The sequence below is a fragment of the Heterocephalus glaber genome, unplaced genomic scaffold (genome assembly GCF_053883595.1).
Source record: "Heterocephalus glaber isolate CG9 unplaced genomic scaffold, H.glaber_assembly_v1.0 deba00001593, whole genome shotgun sequence".
In the NCBI taxonomy this organism is placed as follows: Eukaryota; Metazoa; Chordata; class Mammalia; order Rodentia; family Bathyergidae; genus Heterocephalus; species Heterocephalus glaber.
In genome coordinates, this window is record NW_028258368.1 from 5,950,204 (window position 1) to 5,971,475 (window position 21,272).

General features: G+C 41.9%; 1 protein-coding gene and 1 long non-coding RNA gene across 5 annotated transcripts in view; one reads left to right on the forward strand and one right to left on the reverse strand.

The window, feature by feature from the left end:
* The window catches only part of Ppp1r14c (protein phosphatase 1 regulatory inhibitor subunit 14C), an 84,859-nt gene extending 84,475 nt beyond the window's left edge, over positions 1-384 (reverse strand). Inside the window, exon 1 of the mRNA XM_004856887.4 lies at positions 1-384. Within this exon, the coding sequence (XP_004856944.1) occupies positions 1-291 (291 nt within the window). The 5' untranslated portion in view covers positions 292-384.
* A 95-nt stretch (positions 385-479) lies between these two features.
* LOC147823331 (uncharacterized) overlaps positions 480-21,272 on the forward strand; it is a 105,944-nt gene continuing 85,151 nt past the window's right edge. For 3 of the 4 annotated variants that reach the window (XR_015444042.1, XR_015444044.1, XR_015444045.1), the window contains exon 1: positions 489-770. This is a non-coding gene — a long non-coding RNA (uncharacterized LOC147823331). Of the gene's footprint in view, positions 771-21,272 lie in introns of all 4 variants that reach the window. The other variant, XR_015444043.1, reaches the window with a different exon arrangement.

Consider the following 21,272-nt stretch of genomic DNA (forward strand, 5'->3'; position numbering starts at 1 on the left):
CTCGCAGCCGTACAGCTGCCCCAGCTGCTCCACGATCCACTCCTCCAGCACCAGCCTCTTCCGAAGCTCCTTGCGGTCGTATTTCACTGTCACTTTCCCTTGCTGGTGGCGTCGCTGTTGCTGCTGAACCTGCCCGGCCGCGGCCGCCGCCGTGGCCACCGGCGCCGAATCCTCCCGAGAGGAACTCGAGTTGCCACCGGCGCCGCCCCGGGGGCTCTGGAAGAAAACTCGCGCTCCGTTGCCCCCGCCGGGCCCGCCGGGCGCCTCGCTGCCGCCAGTCACCACCGACATGGCCCTGAGCGCCAGAGCCCAGCGCGGCCCGGCCGCTACCAGCGCCCGCGCGGTCGCCGCATGCGAGGGGCACAGGCACCTGCTCCGCGGGCGCACGCCCGGCCGCCGGCTGGGGCGCGGGGGAGGGGGGGGGGACGCCTGGGAGGGCGGGGACCGTGGCCTTAAAGACACCGCCCGTCGGATAGAGGGGGCGGGTCTGGCACCGCCTGGGCGGGGCCCCGGGCGTGGGAGTCGCGCGCGGAGGCGGAGAGTTCGGGAGCGTGGAAGCTGGCAGCCGGCTGCTTAGGCAGTGCGAGGCACTGACGCGAATCTGAGTGCCAGGGCAGAGTCCCCTACGCGGCTGTCGTGGTCTCTGGTCTTGCAGATGCGAAATTGCGCTTCCCCCGCAGTCCCGGAGCGCGCAGAGCCTGCAGCCTCCAGTAGCAGCTCGACCCTTGCCCCAGACGAACGACCGCCAGGAACGGAATGTGGGAAGGACGGTAGGTTCCTCGCCGGGGCTTTTCTCGCCCCTTGGACTGCACGGGGTGTGTGTGTGTGTGTGTGGTGGTGGGGTCTCCTGCCTCTTGGCCCCACCCCGCGCCTCCCAGCCACATTCCTATTCACGCCAGGAGGGATGCCTCTTCCTCTCTCTCCCATTGTGAGAAAGATTGATGTTTGTGCAATAAGGCAGTCACCGCACCTGAGAAATAATTTCCACACCAGTTTTTTTCCCTTACCGAGCATCTGTTCCATCACTAAGATATCTTTATATCTAAAGATATAAAGAAGGCCTGGTCAGCGCCAGAGCTGAGGGGCTAGGGACTTCCTGATCCTAAACATTTCTTTAAAAGGCAGGGTTTGATGGGTTTAAAAATATAGTTTTGGTTCCCTGCTCAGCCAGCTCTCCCTCTCTTTTTACCCGGGAAAGCAACTGCACTAACAACTCTCCTTGAAAACCACCATGCAACCAAGTAGAATTACGAATGAATGGGCCCATTATAACGTTGATGGCAAAGAGGTGGGCACGCAGTGAAGTTATAAACAAAACTGCATGTATATGTGTGTGAAATTACAGGGAGACACTAACATATTTCTGCTATACATAACAATACATTTCTGTTCACGAAACAGAAAGAAACCACAAAGATGTTCCGAAACAAGTAATTTTTATGAATATTAAAAACAGTTGGTAAAGGTTACTTGCAGTTAGTCAAAGAAGTTTCTCAGAACTAAAATAGACAACTAAATCAATTAACTCCAACACTTTCTTTGGTGGAAGGGATTCTGTGTAGGATTCTAAACTAACAGCTATAAAGACGCCGAAAATGAAACAGGGAACCAGTTGGTAAGGGCTCTGTTATCACCTAGTGCTCAGGTCTTCTGACTCAGATTCATGACTGCCACTATTCCCTCCCTTTGGGGTTTTCCAGCAAGGGCCTGGAGTAGGGATTTTCCCAAGGTGCCATGCCTTCGGCTCATCATGACAAGTCAGGCTTTGAAGAGTGAACATGAAGGATCTAGGAGAAGATTGTGTGAAACAGGGTGGCTGATATTATTCTTGGACTCCTGTTATAATTAAAAGAAGCTCAAGTCTAAAGGATTAGCGCTCCACTCGAAAGAAGAGGCTGGCTGTCCTTTAGAAGGTAAATTTCCCCTATTAGGGACAAGGGAGGTGAATTACCATGATTGGCTTCTATAGGTGGATGACCATTCTCCATACATCTGCCACCATCTGCCTTGGTAGGGTGGATCATTTTAAATCCTGAACACAGAGCCAAGAGGGTGAGCATCTCTACGAAATGGAACTCTGTCCATGAGAACGTAACAGCAGACTTACTAGTCCACAGTGCAGCAGCTCTTAGTGGTATAGCAAGATCAGTGGTATAGCAAGAAGAATTGAGAATGTACCCAGAGGTTGTCCCTTAACCTGTATAAACCCAGTTTGCTGCCAGCTTCGGGCTGATCATGTAACACCAGCAGACTGATCTGATCGGGGATTTCTCCACAAAGCAATCAGCCTGGAGCTGACAGTGAACAGGGTTTATATGGGTTAAGGGAAGGGGAGTGGGGATACAGAAGCAAGGCACTTATCATCAGTTCAAGGCATTTATCATCAGTTCATGGGTTGAGGAAGTTACATTCAGTTTACATGATTTAATAGAAAAGTACACTGGATACAGACACTTCCTGAGAACAAAGGACAGTGAAGGAGGACACATGTTAGGTATGGGAGGGGGTATGAGCTGGGGGTGGCTCTTTGTCAGTTAGGTCAGCTAGCCGCAGGAAGACCCCTTTTTTTTTGCTCAGAAATAATTTTCCGGCTGAAGAAGAGATAGAGCAGTAATCAGAAACAGTCTCCCCCCGCCCATACAGGATAAGCTTGTCTCTGTCCAGACATGTGGCACCTCATGTTGGCTGCACCAACCTTAACCCACACCACTAACCAGGAGAATTTAAATCAAAACGAAAACACCTAAAACCTTAGTTAAGAAGAAGAAACTATTTAAAATCTCTGCCTTGTGGCACTGTGATCCCATAATAAACCAATTACTTTGAAAACTGCTTGTGATCCTGCAGTGTAGCAAAGAGTGGGAAATTCCAACTCCTTACTTAGAGTCCTTGGACAATGAAGTCAGTCATTCAAAAATAACTTCAAAGAATTTATGAAAATTCATAGAGTTCTTTCTGAGGAATTCTTGTGTCAAGTTTTTCTCACTGCATAGGGTGATTTTTCCTTTGTACTTAAAACCCAGCTTTCACTTATAACTTCAGAAATGACAGGCACTAGAAGACCTAAGTTTTAGGTATCTGAACTGGAAGAAAAATAGTCGATGAAGACTCAGTCACTTTCCAGGGGAGCGTTACTTTCAAATACCTAAATGAGTCACCTGCACTTGCAAGTAGGAGTCGAAATAACCTCAAGACTCCTCCTTCTCTAGGCCCGCTTGCTCCAGCCCAGGCATAAGTCCTTACATTGGAAGGGAACTCTGTGTCCTGGTCCCTCAAATGCACATGATTTATTCCATGTTTGAAAAAGTAAACCTCAATGTTTAAGTCTTGACAGACAGTAGAAATTCTGCAAAATTTCCAAAATTAAAGACAAAATATTTGGGAATGAAGGAATCATTTCCAAGCTAGTGACCCTTTGCCTAGAAATGTTCAGCAGGGCTGGGAGTGTAGCTCACTGGAATAATACTTGCTTAGCAAGCCTGTAGGCCTTAGGTTCAATCCCCAGCACTGCAAGGAAATATAAATAAAAATAATAAACAGCAAAACCAACAATACTTCTCATCTGCAAGCTACAAACACATATATTTATTGAAGGCAAGTTGTTTTTAAAATTCCAGTTACTCAAAAACAATGAAGAGTTTTTAGGGAATGGAATAGTCTAGGAAATTTCTAACATGCAAGGGATGAGCTTTTACCTTAGCTAAGGCACTTAGCTCCCTCCTGTGAGAGCAGCCTAAAGCAATGTGATTTCTCAATATGATTTTCTTCATAGCTTTGGTTTTCTTACTTGGCCATTTTCCCTTTGTTCTTTGATTTGTGAGAAAAGTTTTTTGAGGGGCAGTTATATGGGTCTTCTATCTCTGAAAATGATCTTTATGTCCAAAGGCTAGATAAGAGGACTTAATCCGGGGTTCTAGGACTTTCTTCAGCCCCCTGGGGAAATAATTAAACTTTGTATCAATGTTTATACTCAGATGTAAATTTTCTTACTCCTTAAAGACTAGATGTCACAATAATTATGCAACATCTGGTAATATACCTTGAGAATGTTGTAATTACAGCCCAGGGCCATAAACCTGAGCATAATATTCTAATCTTGAGTAATGATGCCAATAATAAGATGTCTATGTCTGAATTCTCTCAGAGGTTTGATAAAACAAAAACACGAATGATAAGTACTTTTATGTGTGGTTTTAGAAGAAACTAAAACTATCCTTTGGAATTCTATGGGTTATCCACAGCATTTTTAGTTTTCAAGTACAATCCCTTATTTCATTGTCCTTTGTAGAATAATTAAGTAAAATAATGTTTGTAGTATATCAACCTAGTTTTTCTTCTAGCCACTACTATTCCATGGTTTTTTACAGGGTGGGAGGTGTCCTACTTCTGGACCCTTGAGTATATCAGGCTCTAAATTTTGGAATCATAATTCCAAAATACATTTAGCTATTTCTTACATGAATGATAGCAATCATTGTCACAAGTCTAAAACTTTGTCTCTGCATTTAGCAAGAATTCTTATCTGACTGTTCAGGCATGATGATAGGTAGGAGAAAAAAATCCATGGCTTTGTTTCATTCCCTTTAACAAGGATTCAAATCCTTGTTAAATGCACATTTCAGTTACCCTAGCTTGCCAAATATTTTGTCTCTTCAAGTAGGATCAAGTTTGTTTCTAGAGGACCATGTTACCCTCTCTTCTAGCCAAGGGCCTCTTCTCCTCTCCCTTTTCACTACCAAACATTTTGGAAGAGCTGACCTTTCCCCTACATCTCTGGATCTCCCCCTGTCAACCTTCCACAGTCCACTGCCACCCCTTGACTAAAGGTCACCAAGGTCACCAGCCAACTCCATATTGCTCGATTCCCTGATGTACTTGATCTCCTGCCACATTTGACAATCTTGAAGCTCTCTCCTTGCTTTAGAAACTCTGGTGTCTCTTAGATGCCAACACTCTCTTAGGGTTACTCTGCCTCTTTGTCTGTTGCACGGAGGAGGTTTTCATGAGCTCCATATCCTAGATACCTGCCTTAAACATAGGTGGTTCCCACTTCTACTCATGACCCTTTCCTTGCTCATACACGAGCATCTGTTATTTATGTCAGCCTAGCCAATAAATAGAGATTCTCCAAAGATAATGTGTTTATTGTAGCAGAGCAGTGTAATGGATATACATGTGGGCATATTCAAAGAGGTTGAGGCAAGGGGAAAATTTTTAAAGGCAAAATGACAAAGATGACATAAGCTGTTGTGCAATAATAATCCTTGCTACAAGATTCAATAACAAGCGTGGCATCAGTCCCAGGTTGGTCAGGTAGATGGACAGATATCCTTGCAGAAGTATTTTTTAAAAATCCAGTTGCAGTGGCATTGTGCAGGTCATCATTTTGCCTGTGCTGCAGCTTCTTACAGCTTTAACAAGCACCTGTATGGCACAGGTGCCCCACATTAAGACTACACTAGATCTCAAGTCCACGCTTCAGATCTACAGAACACCCCGTGTAGTGCTGAGGCACTGTGCACACATAAAGTGCATAAACCCAGACTTGGAGCAATTCATTAGAGAAAAAGAACAGCATTTTTTTTTACAATGGTTGTCAGCACTATAAAAAGTACCTATCCCTGTGCTTTAAAAATATTTTTAAAAACACAATAAGAAATGCATTTTTTGTCATGACCCAAATATACACACACTCTGACACATCTTATTCTGTTCTGTTCCATTGAGTTTAAAGAATGCTGGTCACAACCTACTAAACTGATTTCCCAACCCACTAAAAGATTGTGATCAGATATTGCAAAGACCCTAGTGTACACAGCACTTCTTTCGGCCAGAAGCGTGCCTGCAAGTGCCAATCTTGGCCCTCCTTCATCTCAATGGCACACTCCAGGCTTGTTACTGCTCCCTCTGGCATTCTTTCTGCCATTATTGAGTTATTAAGCATTCTGGTGAACAACTTTGACCCCAAATGGCTGACACAGGGCATGCCTGTGATCCTCCTAGAGGTACCACAAAAGAACTAAAGAGGAAGAATATTCTGGACTTTAAGATGCATCTTGGCTGCACCTCCAGCCTCCTGCAAAAAATGGCAGAGTGTGCTGGAGGTAAACATCAGAAGGCAGTGATTGCAGAGCCGGCAGCTTGAGAACAAGTATGCTACAGTGTCCCCAGCATGTACTTATGTCCTAGCTGCCTGGATTGAATCTGATGTCTGCCACTATGGGGACTGGTTGACCTTGATAAGTATTTAACCCCTCTGTACACTAGCAGTAGTGCTTGGCTCACAGGTTGTTGTGAGAGTGGAGTGAGTTACTAGGAAAAAGCACCCAGGCTGGTACCTGTTCTTATCTGTGAAGGAATGATCACAAAGTGGGGTGGACATGCCAGCAGTGTCCCAGAGGAGCTATGTTCTGAAGTCGGAGCAATGGAAAAACATGTACAAGGGACCCTGTTTCAACCTGTTCCAATTATTTCTGTACAGTAAATTCAATTTTTGTTTCCTCCCATTGACAAGTCCCAACAGATGGAGAGTAAATGTGTATGCCCAGTGGCTTACTCAGCTGGCACCTACACCTGTTTTGCAGCCACCTCAAACCTAAAAACAACAAAAGTAATGTCACCAGTCCTATGGTCTGAGTATGTATCCCCAAATTCCCACATGGACAATCTCCAGTGGGATAGTAGTATTCAAATATAAGAGCTTTAAGAGATGATGAAGTCACGAGGGTATGGATTGCATGGATTCCTCATGAATGGATTGGTCCACTAATCTAAAATCAAAATGGATTAAAGATCTAAATATAAAAACAGAAACGCTGAACCGGCTGGAACAGAGGTCAGGTAGAACTCTTCAAGATATTGGAGTAGGAAAAGACTTTATGAACAAAACTTCAGTTGCCTGTGAACTAGCACAAACAATCAACAAGTGGGATCTCTTCTTATTAAAAAGCTTCTGCACAGCAAGAGAAACCACCATCAGTGTGAAGAGACAACCCACAATGTGGGAAAAAATTTTCACCAGCAGTCCCTCAGACAAAGGTCTACTATCTCAAATCTATAAAGAACTTAAAAAAATCAGACCTCCCAAATTTAAAGACCCAATCCAAAAATGGGCATCTGAAATGAACAGGCATTTCTCACACAAAGAAGTAGAAATGGCAAATAAACATATGAAAAAATGTTCAACATCACTGGTCATTCGAGAGATGCAAATGAAAACAATGCTGAGATTCCACCTCACTCCAGAAAGAATAGCTGCTATCACGAAATCAACGGACTACAAATGCTGGCGGGGCTGTGGGGAAAGAGGAACACTGCTCCACTGCTGGTGGGAGTGTAGACTGGTACAAGCACTGTGGAAATCAGTATGGAGATACCTCAAAGAACTAAGACTGGAAATCCCACTTGACCCAGCTATTCCTCTACTGGGAATCTTCCCCAAAGAACTAAAAGAATCATACCACAGTGATATATGTGCACCCATGTTCATAGCAGCACAGTTTGTAATAGCTAAAACTTGGAAACAGCCCAAATGCCCATCAACTGGAGACTGGATAAAGAAAATATGTTTTTTTAATAAAATGGAGAACTACTCAGCTATCAAAAACAAGAAATTAGAGACATTTATTGCTAAATGGATGCACATTGAGGCGATACTCTTAAGTGAAATAGATAGGACACACATGTGTAAATACTGAAAAGTTTCTCTAGTGTGAGAAACTGAAAGTGTAAATAAGGACTAAAGGGTATAATAGATAATGTGAAATAGGAAGAAAAGGGGCAAAGTGGAGGGGGAAGTGGGAGGGGTAGGGGAAAGGAAAGAAGGGAATGCAATTAATATGAGAAAATGAAAAAATGGAAACAAGTCTTTGTAAATAGGGAGGAATGGAGGGGTTGAAGGGAGGAAGGGGGAAAAATAAGAACCAAGAGAGTATGTAAAGGTGCATATCTCCAATGATGAATGTCATTATATTGTACACCTAAAATGTACCAATAAAAGGATATACAAAAAAAAAGAGGCACAAGGGAGCTGCTCTCCATCTTTTTTGCCACAGGGTCCTTTCCACCATGTGCAGATACAAGAAAGCCCATACCAAACACTGAATGCTAGGCCCTTGCTTTTGTTTCCAGTGTCTATAATTGTGAGAAAAATATCTCCATGCATTATAATTTATTCAGTCTTGGGTGTTCTATTACAGCACCGTGAATCAACTGTGACACCCATCTTTCCAAACTAAGTATGCTTGACTTTCTGTATCCCTTTTGATAGAACTATTACTCCATTTATTTTTTTTAACCAATCTGGAAACTTGAGAATCACCAACCTCTCTCTTGTCAATCATGTCCAATTGATAAGCAAATTCCTATGATTTCATGTTTTATCCAGATCTCAGATCTGTGCCCTCTCACTTAGATTTCTCCTTTGGTCTCCTAACTTTTCTCCAGACCCTTCAGGACTAATTGCCTTCCTTCCATTATCTCTACTGTGTCCACAGAGAAATTACTAAATGCAAAAATGATCATGTCATACTGGCTGAAATTATGCTTTAAATGCCTTCCATATTTCCTGTTCCCTTCAGGCTAGAGTCCAAAGCAACTTGTCCTTCCTCACAAAGCTGGCCCTGTTTCTGCTCTAATATCTGTTCACCCCACCCCCATAAGCACTCTATTCACTGTGCCCAGTATCATGCTGAACTTGTGGTTCCAAACAGGAAGCAGTTCCAGTCTACTTTTGCATGTGCTTACAACCTTCCCTTCCTCAGTTTCTCCTGGTGCCAGTATAACCCCTCACTCCCCTTTAGGACCACTTCAAGTCTCAGCTTCCTGGTGCAGTTTTTTATGACTTTCCTAGTTTTAGTGAGATGTATCAGCCTCATACTTTCTCATGGCCACCACCCTTGTCTCTACTACATCACCCGTCAAACCTTTGTGTTATCAGGTTTCTGCTGGGCTTTCACCTGTCCAGAAAGGCGTTCTCTCTTCATCTTTTCTTTTTCTCTTGCCCTTTTTGTCTGTCTTTCTCATTCATATGACTACTTGGAAATTACATGTGCATTTGTTTATTGATTCACTACTCCATAAGAATGTAAATTCCTAAGGACAGCAACTTTCATGTTCACCTAGATTTCTCGACTTCCTGGAACCAGGAGAAACAGTAATGACAGTAGTGCTTTGTGTCTCGTTGAGAACAGAAAGGGTTTGTTGGGTCATCTGGCCCTCCCACTAAATTGAAAGTGAGGATGTAGCTAATTGTTTTCTGTACCCTCAGAAGCAAGAATAGTGCCTAGCACATGGTAGATGCTCCAAACTGGATGAGTGCAACTGTCTCTACTTCTGGTTGCACATATTATTTTTTCTTCACTCTTTAGTACCAACACAAGAAAGTGCAGATCTCTTTCATCTCTCCCAGCATAGGTCCAGTCAGGTGGTGATTTTAAATCATAGGGAGAAAGCAATCCATTATGATTGCTTAGAGACAACAACTTTAGTGAGACATTTGAAATACACACACTGGAAAGCAAGGGTACTCGGGAAGATGGAGCTAATAAAGACACAAATATTGCAAGGCAATTTGAAGGAAAAGTCCACCAGACAAATTGGAGTTGACAGGAACAATATTTCAAAAAGGAAGCATGGTTGCCCCTTGAATCTGGCGCTACTTATATCCCAGTTTCCCAAACACACCATCTTGGGAAAAGATCTAACCCCCCAAAGGGAAGAAGCTAAGTACAGCAGCAGTGACCAGGATGTTGTGATCAGCACTCAGTCTGACAACCACTGTCCACTGCCCTATCTTAACTCCCTTCTCACTAGCAAGATATTCACAAATGAGGGCACTAGGGAAACTGAAAGTCACTCAGAGGGCAGTGACTGAGTTTAGACAGGTGAGCCCTTGCAAAAGAGGAACACAGGTACTATCCTGGTTGGGAACAAAACCAGAAATTGAATGATCTGTAGCTCAGTGAGTTGCATGGTGGGTAGCAGTTTCAACCAGTGTGGTCAGGGGAGGAGAAAAGACACTGGAACAGTGCCAAAGTTGGCACTTTCCCACTGCTCCCCTAAATGCCAGAGACCTCTGTACCCACAGGCTATCCTACCCACTACCCACCATCCAAGCACCACACAGCTCAGTGCCCATATGGGGAACCCTCTTGCCACCAATCAAATCTGATGAGCTCTGTGAGCCCTAGACACCACAGAGTTCATGGGATGAATAGACACTGTAGGGTGCAAACAGACAGTTTAGATCAGGCAGAGATTGATAAACCCTTACCCAAATTTATCAAAAGAAGGAATGAAAAGGCTCATATCACTGAAATTAGGAATTAAAAAGGTGCAATCACAACAGACACTACAGAAATCCAGAAGAGTATAAGAAACTATTTCAAGAGCTTAATTCCAGTAACTTGAAGAATCTAGTAGAAATAGATAAATTCCTAGACACATATGGATTACCAAACCAAGAAAATAGAAAAAATGGGCACTTGAAGTGAATAGACTCTTCTCAAAAAGGAACTTCAAATGGCCAATAAATACATCAAAAAATGTTCAGCATCTTTGGCCACTAGAAAAATGCAAATCAAAATAATACCGAGATTCCATTTTACTCCAGTGTGTCGTTGAGGTTTACAAAAAACAACCAATGCTGGCAAAGTTGTGATGGACAGTAACTTTTCTACATTGTTGGTGGGAATGTAAACTAGTACAAACACTATGGAAATCAGTGTGGAGATTCCTCCAAAACTAAAACAAGAAATTCCATTTGACCCAGCTATACCTCTTCTGGGTATCTGCCCAAAAATTTAAAAGTCACCATATTACAGTGAAATATGTATATCCATGTTCGTAGCAGCATAATTAATAATAGCTAAATTATGGAAGCAGCTCATTTGCCTGTCAACAGATGAATGGATAAAAAAATGTATATACTACTCAGCCATGAAGGGATTAATTTGATTCATTTGTAGGAAAATGGATGGCTCTTGAGACTATAATACTAAGTTAAAGAAATCAGACACAAAAGGTTAAATCACGTGATTTCTCTAACATGAGAAACCTAAAATATAAATAATTTTAAAAGAAAAAGATGCTGTAGGACACAGAGAGCCATATTCTGTGGAGATAGATGTAGGAGGGGGGAGTAAAAAGTGATCAAGATGCGATATGCATGTGTACCAGTTCTCCAAGATAAATGTAATTATTATGCATTGCAAATACATACTAATAAAAAAGCTCCACTTTAGGTTTTTTTTTAATCATAGGAAGCCACACTTCACCCTCTGGAGAGATACTCCCATAGGTTTTATTATGTTTTCATAATGAACAAAGGAACAACTGTCACTCAGTTCTCATAAGGTCCTTACCCATAAGCAGAATCTCTAATCATCATTGTTTCCAGCATTAACCTTAGCTGTTCAATACCTTATTGGTTCAAATCACTGTTTTGACAGAGTGGCTGAGGAATCAGGAGTCGCATTTTAAATCCAACACTGGAGACTTTCCTAAAGCCACCTGTGGTGAAAGACCAATTTTGTTTTCCTAAGTTCATGACAGACCAAGGCATGTGGCCCTGTAGTACATTACTAAAAGTTAGTGTGTGCCATCTGCCACTCATCATGGGAGTCTAACAATATTCAAGATTCAAATTGGCCTACAAGACCAGTTTGTACCACTGGTGTGATGATATTATCCAATTCCTCAAAAACTTTCTAAACATCTACTCTCCATTTCTGTACTTAATTCACCGTGTACCTAGAGCAAATAGTTCATCAGGTGGTACCTGTCATGCCCGAGGACATGGCATAGCCTGGCCACCACCCCTACCCACTCCCCCAACCCCAGTTCGGCCAGATGGGAAGCTTTGCAGCCTGAGGGAAGATCCATTACAGACAAACTTGGCACTGGAAGGAAAAGGCCTTCACAGCCCAGCCCTCTTTCCAACAAACATCTGCACCACTGCCAGGTCTGAGGTGCACAGATCGCCCCATCTTTGCCCCCAGACTCCTCAAGGCAGTGAATCCTCTGACCAGGGCCTGGTAACCACCTAGCAACCACTTCTCTACTTAAGTCTAAGCTCTCCCCTATTCTACATTGGTTCTGCTCAGAGCCAGTCTGCCTGTTTGCCTGCGCTGAATAAAACAGCTTCCTCTGTTCACCCAAGAGAGGACCAGGTGGTTTCTCTGCTGTCCGCATCTTTGTTACAGTACCAGTCCAGGAAACACACTCTGAAAAGTACTGTGCTAAAAGGTCTCATTTTGTAATTATGAATGGCTTATAAACTTTAATAACTATAATAATAGCAATAATAATTGGGCATTGCCCTCCGGCTTGAGGGAATGAGACACTAGTTTTTAATTTCCTCTTTTGGAAATCTTTCATAAAAATAGAGCTGGTCCTGGTGACTGGGAAGGATGGGAACCTTCCAAGTGAGGCCACGTAGTCTTTGCACTGTTTCTCTACCCTGTGGTGTGGAGGAATGGATAGAAATCAACAGCCCTGCTCTATGTGGGTCTCTTATTACTGTTGAGATCATGCCATGCTACTGAACGCTACAAAAAGGATCCAGCCCAGGGAACAGGACATTGAGTATCTGTGAAGGACTGGCATTTCCAGTGTCAAGTGATCTGGAGAACAAATAGTTCCTTCTGGAAGCTGGAACTCCACAAGTTCTGCAAATGGAGGTGGGAGAAGCCATGTGACTATGGCATTGTGATTAGACTCTGAAGAGTTTTCTAGACCTCACTGTGCTGTGTGTGCCTACCATGAGGAATTGGACCAATATCCAGGGTAGACAATTCCTAAGCTAGATTTTTTTCTTGTTTTTTTGAGACAGAGTCTCAGTGGGATTAGTGGCATGCACCACCATGCCCAGCCTAAGCTAGTCTTATATATGAGCAGGTGACCTAGGTTTACAATACACTGGATCTAATACTACCAAAAGCTACCCATCACTGACAGTATTAGGTTCAGACATTTTATTATAAATATTATATCATAAAATTTCCCCATGACCCTGCAAGATAACTAGTCCATTTTCTGTTGCTATAACAAAATACCTAGGATTGGATAATTTATAAAGAATAGAAGCTTATTTGGCTCACTATTCTGGAGATTAGGAAGTCCAAAAGCATGGCACTTGTTGACATGGTATCTTCTTGACATCTGATGAAGGCCTTCTTGCTGCATTTTAACATGGCAGAGGGCATCACATGACAAGACAAAGCAAGAAAGAACTCACTTTTTAACAACACCACTCCTACAATAACTCATTAATCCATTAATCCATAGTGGATTACTCCATTCATGAGGGTAAAACCTTCATGACTTCTCAAAAGTCCTACCTCTCAACACTCCTGCACCGGGGACTAAGATTCCAACACGTGAGCTTTTGGAGAATTCCTTTGAATGATAGCAGTAATCTACCTGGAAAGTTGATTGCTATGCTCTTTTGAAAGACAAGGAAACCAAGCTGCTAGAAGCCAAATACCTCCCTACCTCTACCATGAGGTTTTTATAGGTGGTAGATCTGGGATCTTATTTTTTATCTGTGGCCCACTGATTTGTAAGATTCTATTTGTATGTTTCAACCATCTCTCATTTCTGGAACAGGGTCTTTAGGGGAGGGATGTATGCTTAGGCTGGGGTCTTGGGGTTATGGGCATGCACCATCCTCTTTCCCGCCATTCCAACTTGGCTTGATGGAGCCTGGGGTCCTTATGAGAGAGGGGACAGTCAGCCACAGAGAAACATGTACTCTTCCACATACACACAAAGATTGCCATTCAAGTTCCAAATCTGGTGTAGCCAAGTTTTGTTTTTATTAATTTAGGCCATTTTCCATACCCCTCCCCTCTCCTGAGAACTGAGATACTCTAAAATCAATTAGTAATTATATATGTTTTATATGGCATTTCTCAGAGTTACAGCTACATATCCCCTGACACATGGGACCCAAATCTGACGCTGGGCCTACAGCAGACCTATTAAGTCAAAGTCTGTGGGTACCAGGCCTGGCATTGGGTTGTTTAAACCTTCTCAGGGTTGAGACCAGTGTCCCAGACCATTTGGGGTCAATCACATAGGTGACAACTGCATTCCACTCTTTTCCTTTCCTAACTACTCTCTCCTCTATGTCTTTTCTGCACAGAAACCTCACAATCAATACCATCATCATCATTCGCCCATTAATTTTTTATGGAATACATGTCTATAGAAATGCACTGTTCAGTCACCACATGAATTTCATTGTGCAATTTGAAATTGGTAAAGCAATTACCAACAGTCTTTGAAATATAAAGAGTGAGTCGTTTTGGACAGACAAAAACTCTGTATTATAGGATTACAAAGAGTTCTGATATAGTCATATAACTGTATAAATAAGCAAATCTATCATACTACCCAGAATGCTAGTTATTTATTTTTTTAAAAAAATTCAAGCATATGGTCTTTTATATTCATGTGTAAAGAGATACATTGATCCTAGAAATCATATTATGTTCAAAAAGTAAATAATGACATTTCTTTCTAATTTTCATTTTGAGATAACAGAAAAATCTTTTGCAGTATGGTGCACACATACTGTTTGAAAAACAGACCAAATTATAGCATTGTATGTTGTGGTGCAGCAATAATGTTACAGCCTAGAAAATGAACTAAGCCTAAGTGTGCATATCTATTCAGTGCAGACAGCAAACCAATAAGCTGTAGAATAAGTAATAAATGACATTAACCTCTTCTGCCCTGACTGCCCAACTCATGGAAAGAGAAAATTATAAAACATTCCACAGATGCCCTTTGGGTGTAGGAGCTCTTATGAACTTAGAAAGAGATTTTATACTGAAAAACCCAGAAATGTAGTAGAGCATAATGAATGAAATAAGCCTCAAGGTACTTCCTAAACTGTCACTGTATGTATTGTGGAGCTGCAATGGTAATCATAGCCATCATTTCAGAAAATAAAATTTCAAGTGAATGCACGATTCTAGTGAGCCAAGAAATGCAGACTCTTCCTGGGAAACATGTTGAGTCCTATTTACATATTGTGCTGTATCCTCTATTTTGTCCTTTAAAATCAGTTAGGCAGGAAAGGAAGAAGCCAGATGCCAAGATGAGGAAGATAAGCTAGGCCATCTGTAGGTGCTGATCCTGGAATGCAGTTGCAAGTTGGTTACAAGCTGTGAGTGAACCAACTGTGCCCCTCTTTCTAAACTCCAGGTCATGTACTTAAGAATCATGTTTCAGGTGCCCTGTCCTCCACCATGGCCCTTTCTGGCAGTTCCTCATGAGCCTGGACCTGTAACATCTCCCCTGCTGCTCTCTCCTCACACCACCAACCCTCTTTCTGATCCTCCAGGACCAAATGGCAAATACTAACTGAGGTAAACCACTTGTGACAAAGAAAAGAACCACACCCCACTTCATGTCCTTCCTGGAACCACAGAAAATGACTTTATTTGGAAATAAGATCATTGCAGGTATAATGATTTAGGATGGAGTCATAGAGTGGGGCAGATTCAACCCAACGTGACTAGTATTCTTACAAAGAGAGGAGAAGGGACAGAGAGACAGACACACATGGAGAAAGACAGTGTGAAGAGACAGAAAAAAACATGTAGTGACAGAGGCAGAACACTAAGGATTGCTAGGAACCACAAGAAGTTAGAAGAGACATGAAAGATTCCCACCCAAACTCCTCAACAGAACCACCATGGCCCCACCAACACTTTGATTTTGAACTTCTGGCCTTCCAAAGTGTAAGAGAATGAATTTCTGTTGTTTTACTCACCCAGTGTGTGGTACCTGATTACACCAGCTCTAGGAACTAAACCAGAACACTCGAAGGCAAATGTGTGCCCTCACATTAACTGTGGCCTCGCACAAAATTGGAGCAGAAAATAAGTTTCACCTCCAAAGATAACTTACATTGCTTCCCAGGGCCTCTTACCTCTCTGTGGGAAGGGCTCTGAGGCCATGTCTAAGTTCAACAAGGAATTGTGCTCTTGGGCATCAAGTAGTGTCATCTGCCATGGGCCCATCGACGAGAGCAACAGCCTCATGCCCCATCCTGCCCGCCCCACTGGAGGCACCTCCCGAGGCCCACAGCCTCAGCACCCATGTCTTAGGTGCACGGCCCCCAGTCATCTGCTATCCTACCATATCACAGTGTTTTCCATTGCTCACTTTATGGGGGTGGGGGATGGACATAAAATAGAATTAGGAAAAATCCTTTTCAAATGCCAATGATCTAAAAATGTAATTTTTTTATTAAATTCTTTTATTGGTACATTGTAGGAATACAACACAATTACATTTCTCATTGGGAATTGTACCTTTACATAATGCATCTTAGTTCTTATTTTTTTCCCCATTCCTAGCCCTCCCTTCACCCGCTCCACCCTTCCCTATTTACAAAGACTTTATTTCCATTTTTTCCATTTCTCAGCATTTTTCCTTTCCCTTCTTTCCTTTCCCCTGCCCCTCCCACTACCCCTACCCCTTTGGACCTTTTTTTCCTATTTTGCATTATCGATTATTCATTCTAATCATTGGTACATTTTACGTATACAATATAATGACATTCATCATTGGAAATCTGCACCTTTACATAGTCTCTCTTGGTTCTTATTTTTTACCCTTGCCCAGCCCTCCCTTCAACCCCTCCATTCCTCCCTATTTACAAAGATTTTGTTCCTATTTTTCCATTTTCTCATATTAATCCCATTCCCTTGTATCCTTTCCCCTAGCCCTCCCACTTCCTTCCCCTTTGCCCCTTTTCTTCCTATTTCACATTACCTACTATACATTTTAGTCCTTATTTACACTTTCCGTTTCTCACACCAGAGAAACTGTTCGGTATTTATACACATGTGTCCTATTTATTTCACTTAATAGTATCGCCTCAATGTGCATCCACTTAGCTATAAATGTTTCCAATTTCTCATTTTTTATGGCTGAGTAGTACTCCATTTTATTTAAAAAACCACATTTTCTTTATCCAGTCTCCAGTTGATGGGCATTTGGGCTGTTTCCAAGTTTTTAAAAAATGGAATGGTTAATTCTTATACAAATGCAGTGAAGCCAATTGATTCTTTAATGGAAACTGGACCTAGTACCTAGTGAGTAAGCCAAGAACACTAGAGAAGAGTCCTGAAACAAAGGACCAGCTTGGTGTGAAGATTTAAAATATAAAGTCAAGGTGGTTTCTGAACATTTATAGAAAAAATGTTTTGATCGTGGTTTAGATTATAAAATCTCAGAAGGAAAACAGAATGGATTCAGCTTATTGTATTAATTGGTATCCCAGTAACTAGTATAGTATCTGGCAAGCAGCTCTTCTAATGAATAAATTCATGACTACATATGCGAATTTTATTAAAAAAATGGATAAAGATATTTAAACATCAAATGTCATTTGGACCAAAAAATATCATCTTGTTAAGCTGTAACTGTTTCATACTTTTTCTACTCAGTTTATTAAAAGAAAGACATTGGAAATTGCTTCAATTGAAAGTCCGTATTCATAGGGAATGTATTACTGTAGTATCACTTATAATAATAGCAGCACTCACATAACCCTTACTAAATACCAGCCACTGTCAACAGTCTTCACTTACGTCTGCTGTTTAATCCCAACAACTCACTACCTTGTAAGAAGGCAACGGAGGCTCTGAGAGGGTTAAGTAATTTGCCCAAATCACATCATTGGTAATAGGCAGAGTGAGTCAGTGTTGCCCCTATGTCGTATACTCTTTCGTTACGAGAGGCTCTAGCCTCCCATTAAGACTGTCCTTCCAGCAAATGTTTGTGATGCACACACTGTGTGCATGCATTATGTCTGGCCATGCTAAAGCAAAGTGGCAGCATCAGCCAGTGCCTGCAAAGAGGGCCCCTCCTGGTCACAGCCCTCGCACATTCTTCCAAACCTTGACCCACCCAGCCTCCTTCATAAACTGGTTTACAGGCTCAGCAAGCTCTTGCTCACTCAGTTTCCTCTGCCTAGAGTTGGGAGAGTACAGGCAACCCTTCAATTCACACTGATGCAGGTGTGTGAACAAGGTGTGAATCATGGTGTGATTGGGAAGAACCCTGAGTGCAGACTGTCTTCCTTAGGGGAAAATAAGTGTTTACAATAAATTAACTGAGCTTGTTTAAGAAGCTGGACTATTTGTTTGCCCCAATATCTAGCTTTCCAGATGTCACATTTCCCCCTGGGCATGGTTAGAATGGCCGGAATTGAAATGAAGTGTTAAACACAACCAAGAAGACAGAGTGATGGTTCTGTTTGCAGGATCAAGACTAATGACTTCTTTCCCAAGGGTTTTAGTAAATTTTCTGAGTGTGCATGAGAAATTAGAATGGGGTGTAGAGAGTTTTGCTAATGGGAACCGTTTATCTAATATGTTCAAGATAATGTAGGGATCATGTTTATTTATGGGCTTTTTAAACCTCCCCGTGACACCTCCCAAGCTGGAGCTAGTTAGCTGAGCCTACTGGCATTAAATAGCATCCTAAGCTATTCAGAAAGACTTGAATCAGTACATTTATTTTTCTGGGAAATAAGTAGCACCCTCAGCAGACCATTCCTGGGTTTTATGGAGCACACATCTCCATCTGGCCTGTGAGCTCTTATGCACCTGCCATTATATTGGTAACGCAGTATGTGTCCATTAGAGTAAGCAAACCGCTATGGCAGACACCCAAAATATGTAACAGCTCTGCCACCAGGGCCACTCATCCATGTACACATATTAGTTCTGGATAAATGAACAGCCTTCCTCCATGCAGTTAGGTCAAACAAGGCCCAAGTTCATGAAACCTCTGCCATCTTCAATTCTTAAACTTCAAGTTAAAAGTTAAGTAATTTTCAAGGCACTCTAATATGTTGAAATGAAGCCTTCAGGAAAGGCAAATAGCTTTTTATAGGGAAGCCTGCAAGTGGCACACACAGCCTCTGCTCACTTTTTGTTGGCTAGGACTCAGTCATATGGACCACTAGGAACCTGGAAAATTAAGTTCAACTATGTGTCCAGGGAGAAAAGCCTAGCCGGTCTGAACTATAGTGACTTACGAGATTATGGATAAATCATGAACCTCATTCCCCACTTTCAATAAAGACATGTGATTTTGAGCAATATAGGATATAAGAGACCTATAGTGAGTATCTTAAAGTTCTATTTTTAGAGCTTTACTTAACAAAACCCTGACAAATAAAAATTTTAATAATTGCAATAATCTTTATTGAACCATGGAGTCAGGCCAGGTTTGAATCTGGGCTCTGTCACTCTGGTTGATTTGGGCAAGATATTAAATTCTCTTAGCCTTGATCCACTTATACATAAAATGAGTACAAGAATAGTAAATATATAACAGAGGTGATATGAAGTTAGATGAGATCATGCACATAAACTCTATATTTCAGAGTGATTAACATGGAACTTGGTAGAAAGTAAACCATGGTAATGGGAATCAGAGCACATTTCCCTTAGATACCAAATGACAATAGATACCACATTCCAAAGTAAGATCAGCATGTAGGATTTGCAAAATGTAAGTGAAGGAGTAGGACAACACGCCAAACCCTCTCTCAGGGTAACAGAAGGAGTTGGGGAGAAAGGCTGCTGCTGAGAATCCTATTCATGCTTCCCCAGTGGGTGGGGTGTAGAAGCCTGACTTGAAATCTTTAAGGGGTTGAGCTTTCACAGTAACTCTTGGGAAAGCCTTGGGCTAGTGTCTGACTTGGGCCTGGAAACCAATCAGACAGAGCCTGGCTGGTTGGCTGGCTACAGTACTGGCAGAGCAGAAAGAGGCAGGAATGGTCATCTTCCCAGAGTTTGTCAAGGAAGTTTGAATGTTTTACAAGAATCCAGTGTGGGCCCAAGTGAGGACCAGCTGTGGCCATCAGACAACAAGGGCAAAAGGGAGTCCTGGATCTTCATGAAAGGGCTTTGCGGAGGGGTCAGAATAAAGCAGCTAAAGAAGTCCCGCCAGGTGACAAGGGTCATAACTGACAAGATACAGTAAAGATTTTCACCCACATCAAAGAGCTGCAAGTGAGAGACCTAAAAATGGGAAGTTGGTATTGGCCTGGGCAAGGGGGACTTTACCAACCCATAAAAGGGCACAGGGGAAAAAGTCAGCAATCCAAACATGTCAAGCCCAGAAAGACGCTACATATCTTTTGTTAAAGTATGCATCCTTTCATCAAATGTTCACTGAGCACACATTAAATGCCTTCTAGGAACTTGGGGCACATCCATGAATAAAATGAGACCTTGCTTTTGTGGAGCTTATAAATAAGTGGAAGGAGACAAAAACTAACAAGAGAATGAATAAACTATAAAGTATGTTAGAAGGTCATTAGTTCTAAAGAGAATAGACAGTTTTTGCGACAGTTTAGGTTGTCAAATTTACTTATTTATTTATTTATTTTTTATTTTTTATTTTTTATTAAATTCTTTTATTGGTACATTTTAGGAATACAACACAATTACATTTCTCATTGGGAATTGTACCTTTACATAATGCATCTTGGTTCTTATTTTTTTCCCACTCCTAGCCCTCCCTTCACGCCCTCCACCCTTCCCTATTTACAAAGACTTTATTTCCATTTTTTCCATTTCTCAGCATTTTTCCTTTCCCTTTTTTCCTTTCCCCTGCCCCTCCCACTACCCCTACCCCTTTGGACCTTTTCTTCCTATTTTACATTTTCGATTATTCATTCTAATCATTGGTACATTTTAGGTATACAATATAATAACATTCATCATTGGAAATTTGCACCTTTACATAGTCTCTCCTGGTTCTTATTTTTCACCCTTGCCCAGTCCTCCCTTCAACCCCTCCATTCCTCCCTATTTACAAAGATTTTGGTCCTATTTTTCCATTTTCTCATATTAAACCCATTCCCTTGTATCCTTTCCCCTAGCCCTTCCACTTCCTTCCCCTTTGCCCCTTTTCTTCCTATTTCACATTACCTATTATACGTTTAGTCCTTATTTACACTTTCAGTTTCTCACACCAGAGAAACTATTTGGAATTAATTCATGTGTGTCCTATTTATTTCACTTAATAGTATCACCTCAATGTGCATCCACTTAGCTCTAAATGTCTCTAATTTCTCACTTTTTATGGCTGAGTAGTACTCCATTTTATTAAAAAACCACATTTTCTTTATCAAGTCTCCAGTTGATGGGCATTTGGACTGTTTCCTAGTTTTAGCTATTACAAACTGTGCTGCTATGAACATGGGTCCACATATATCTCTGTGGTATGAT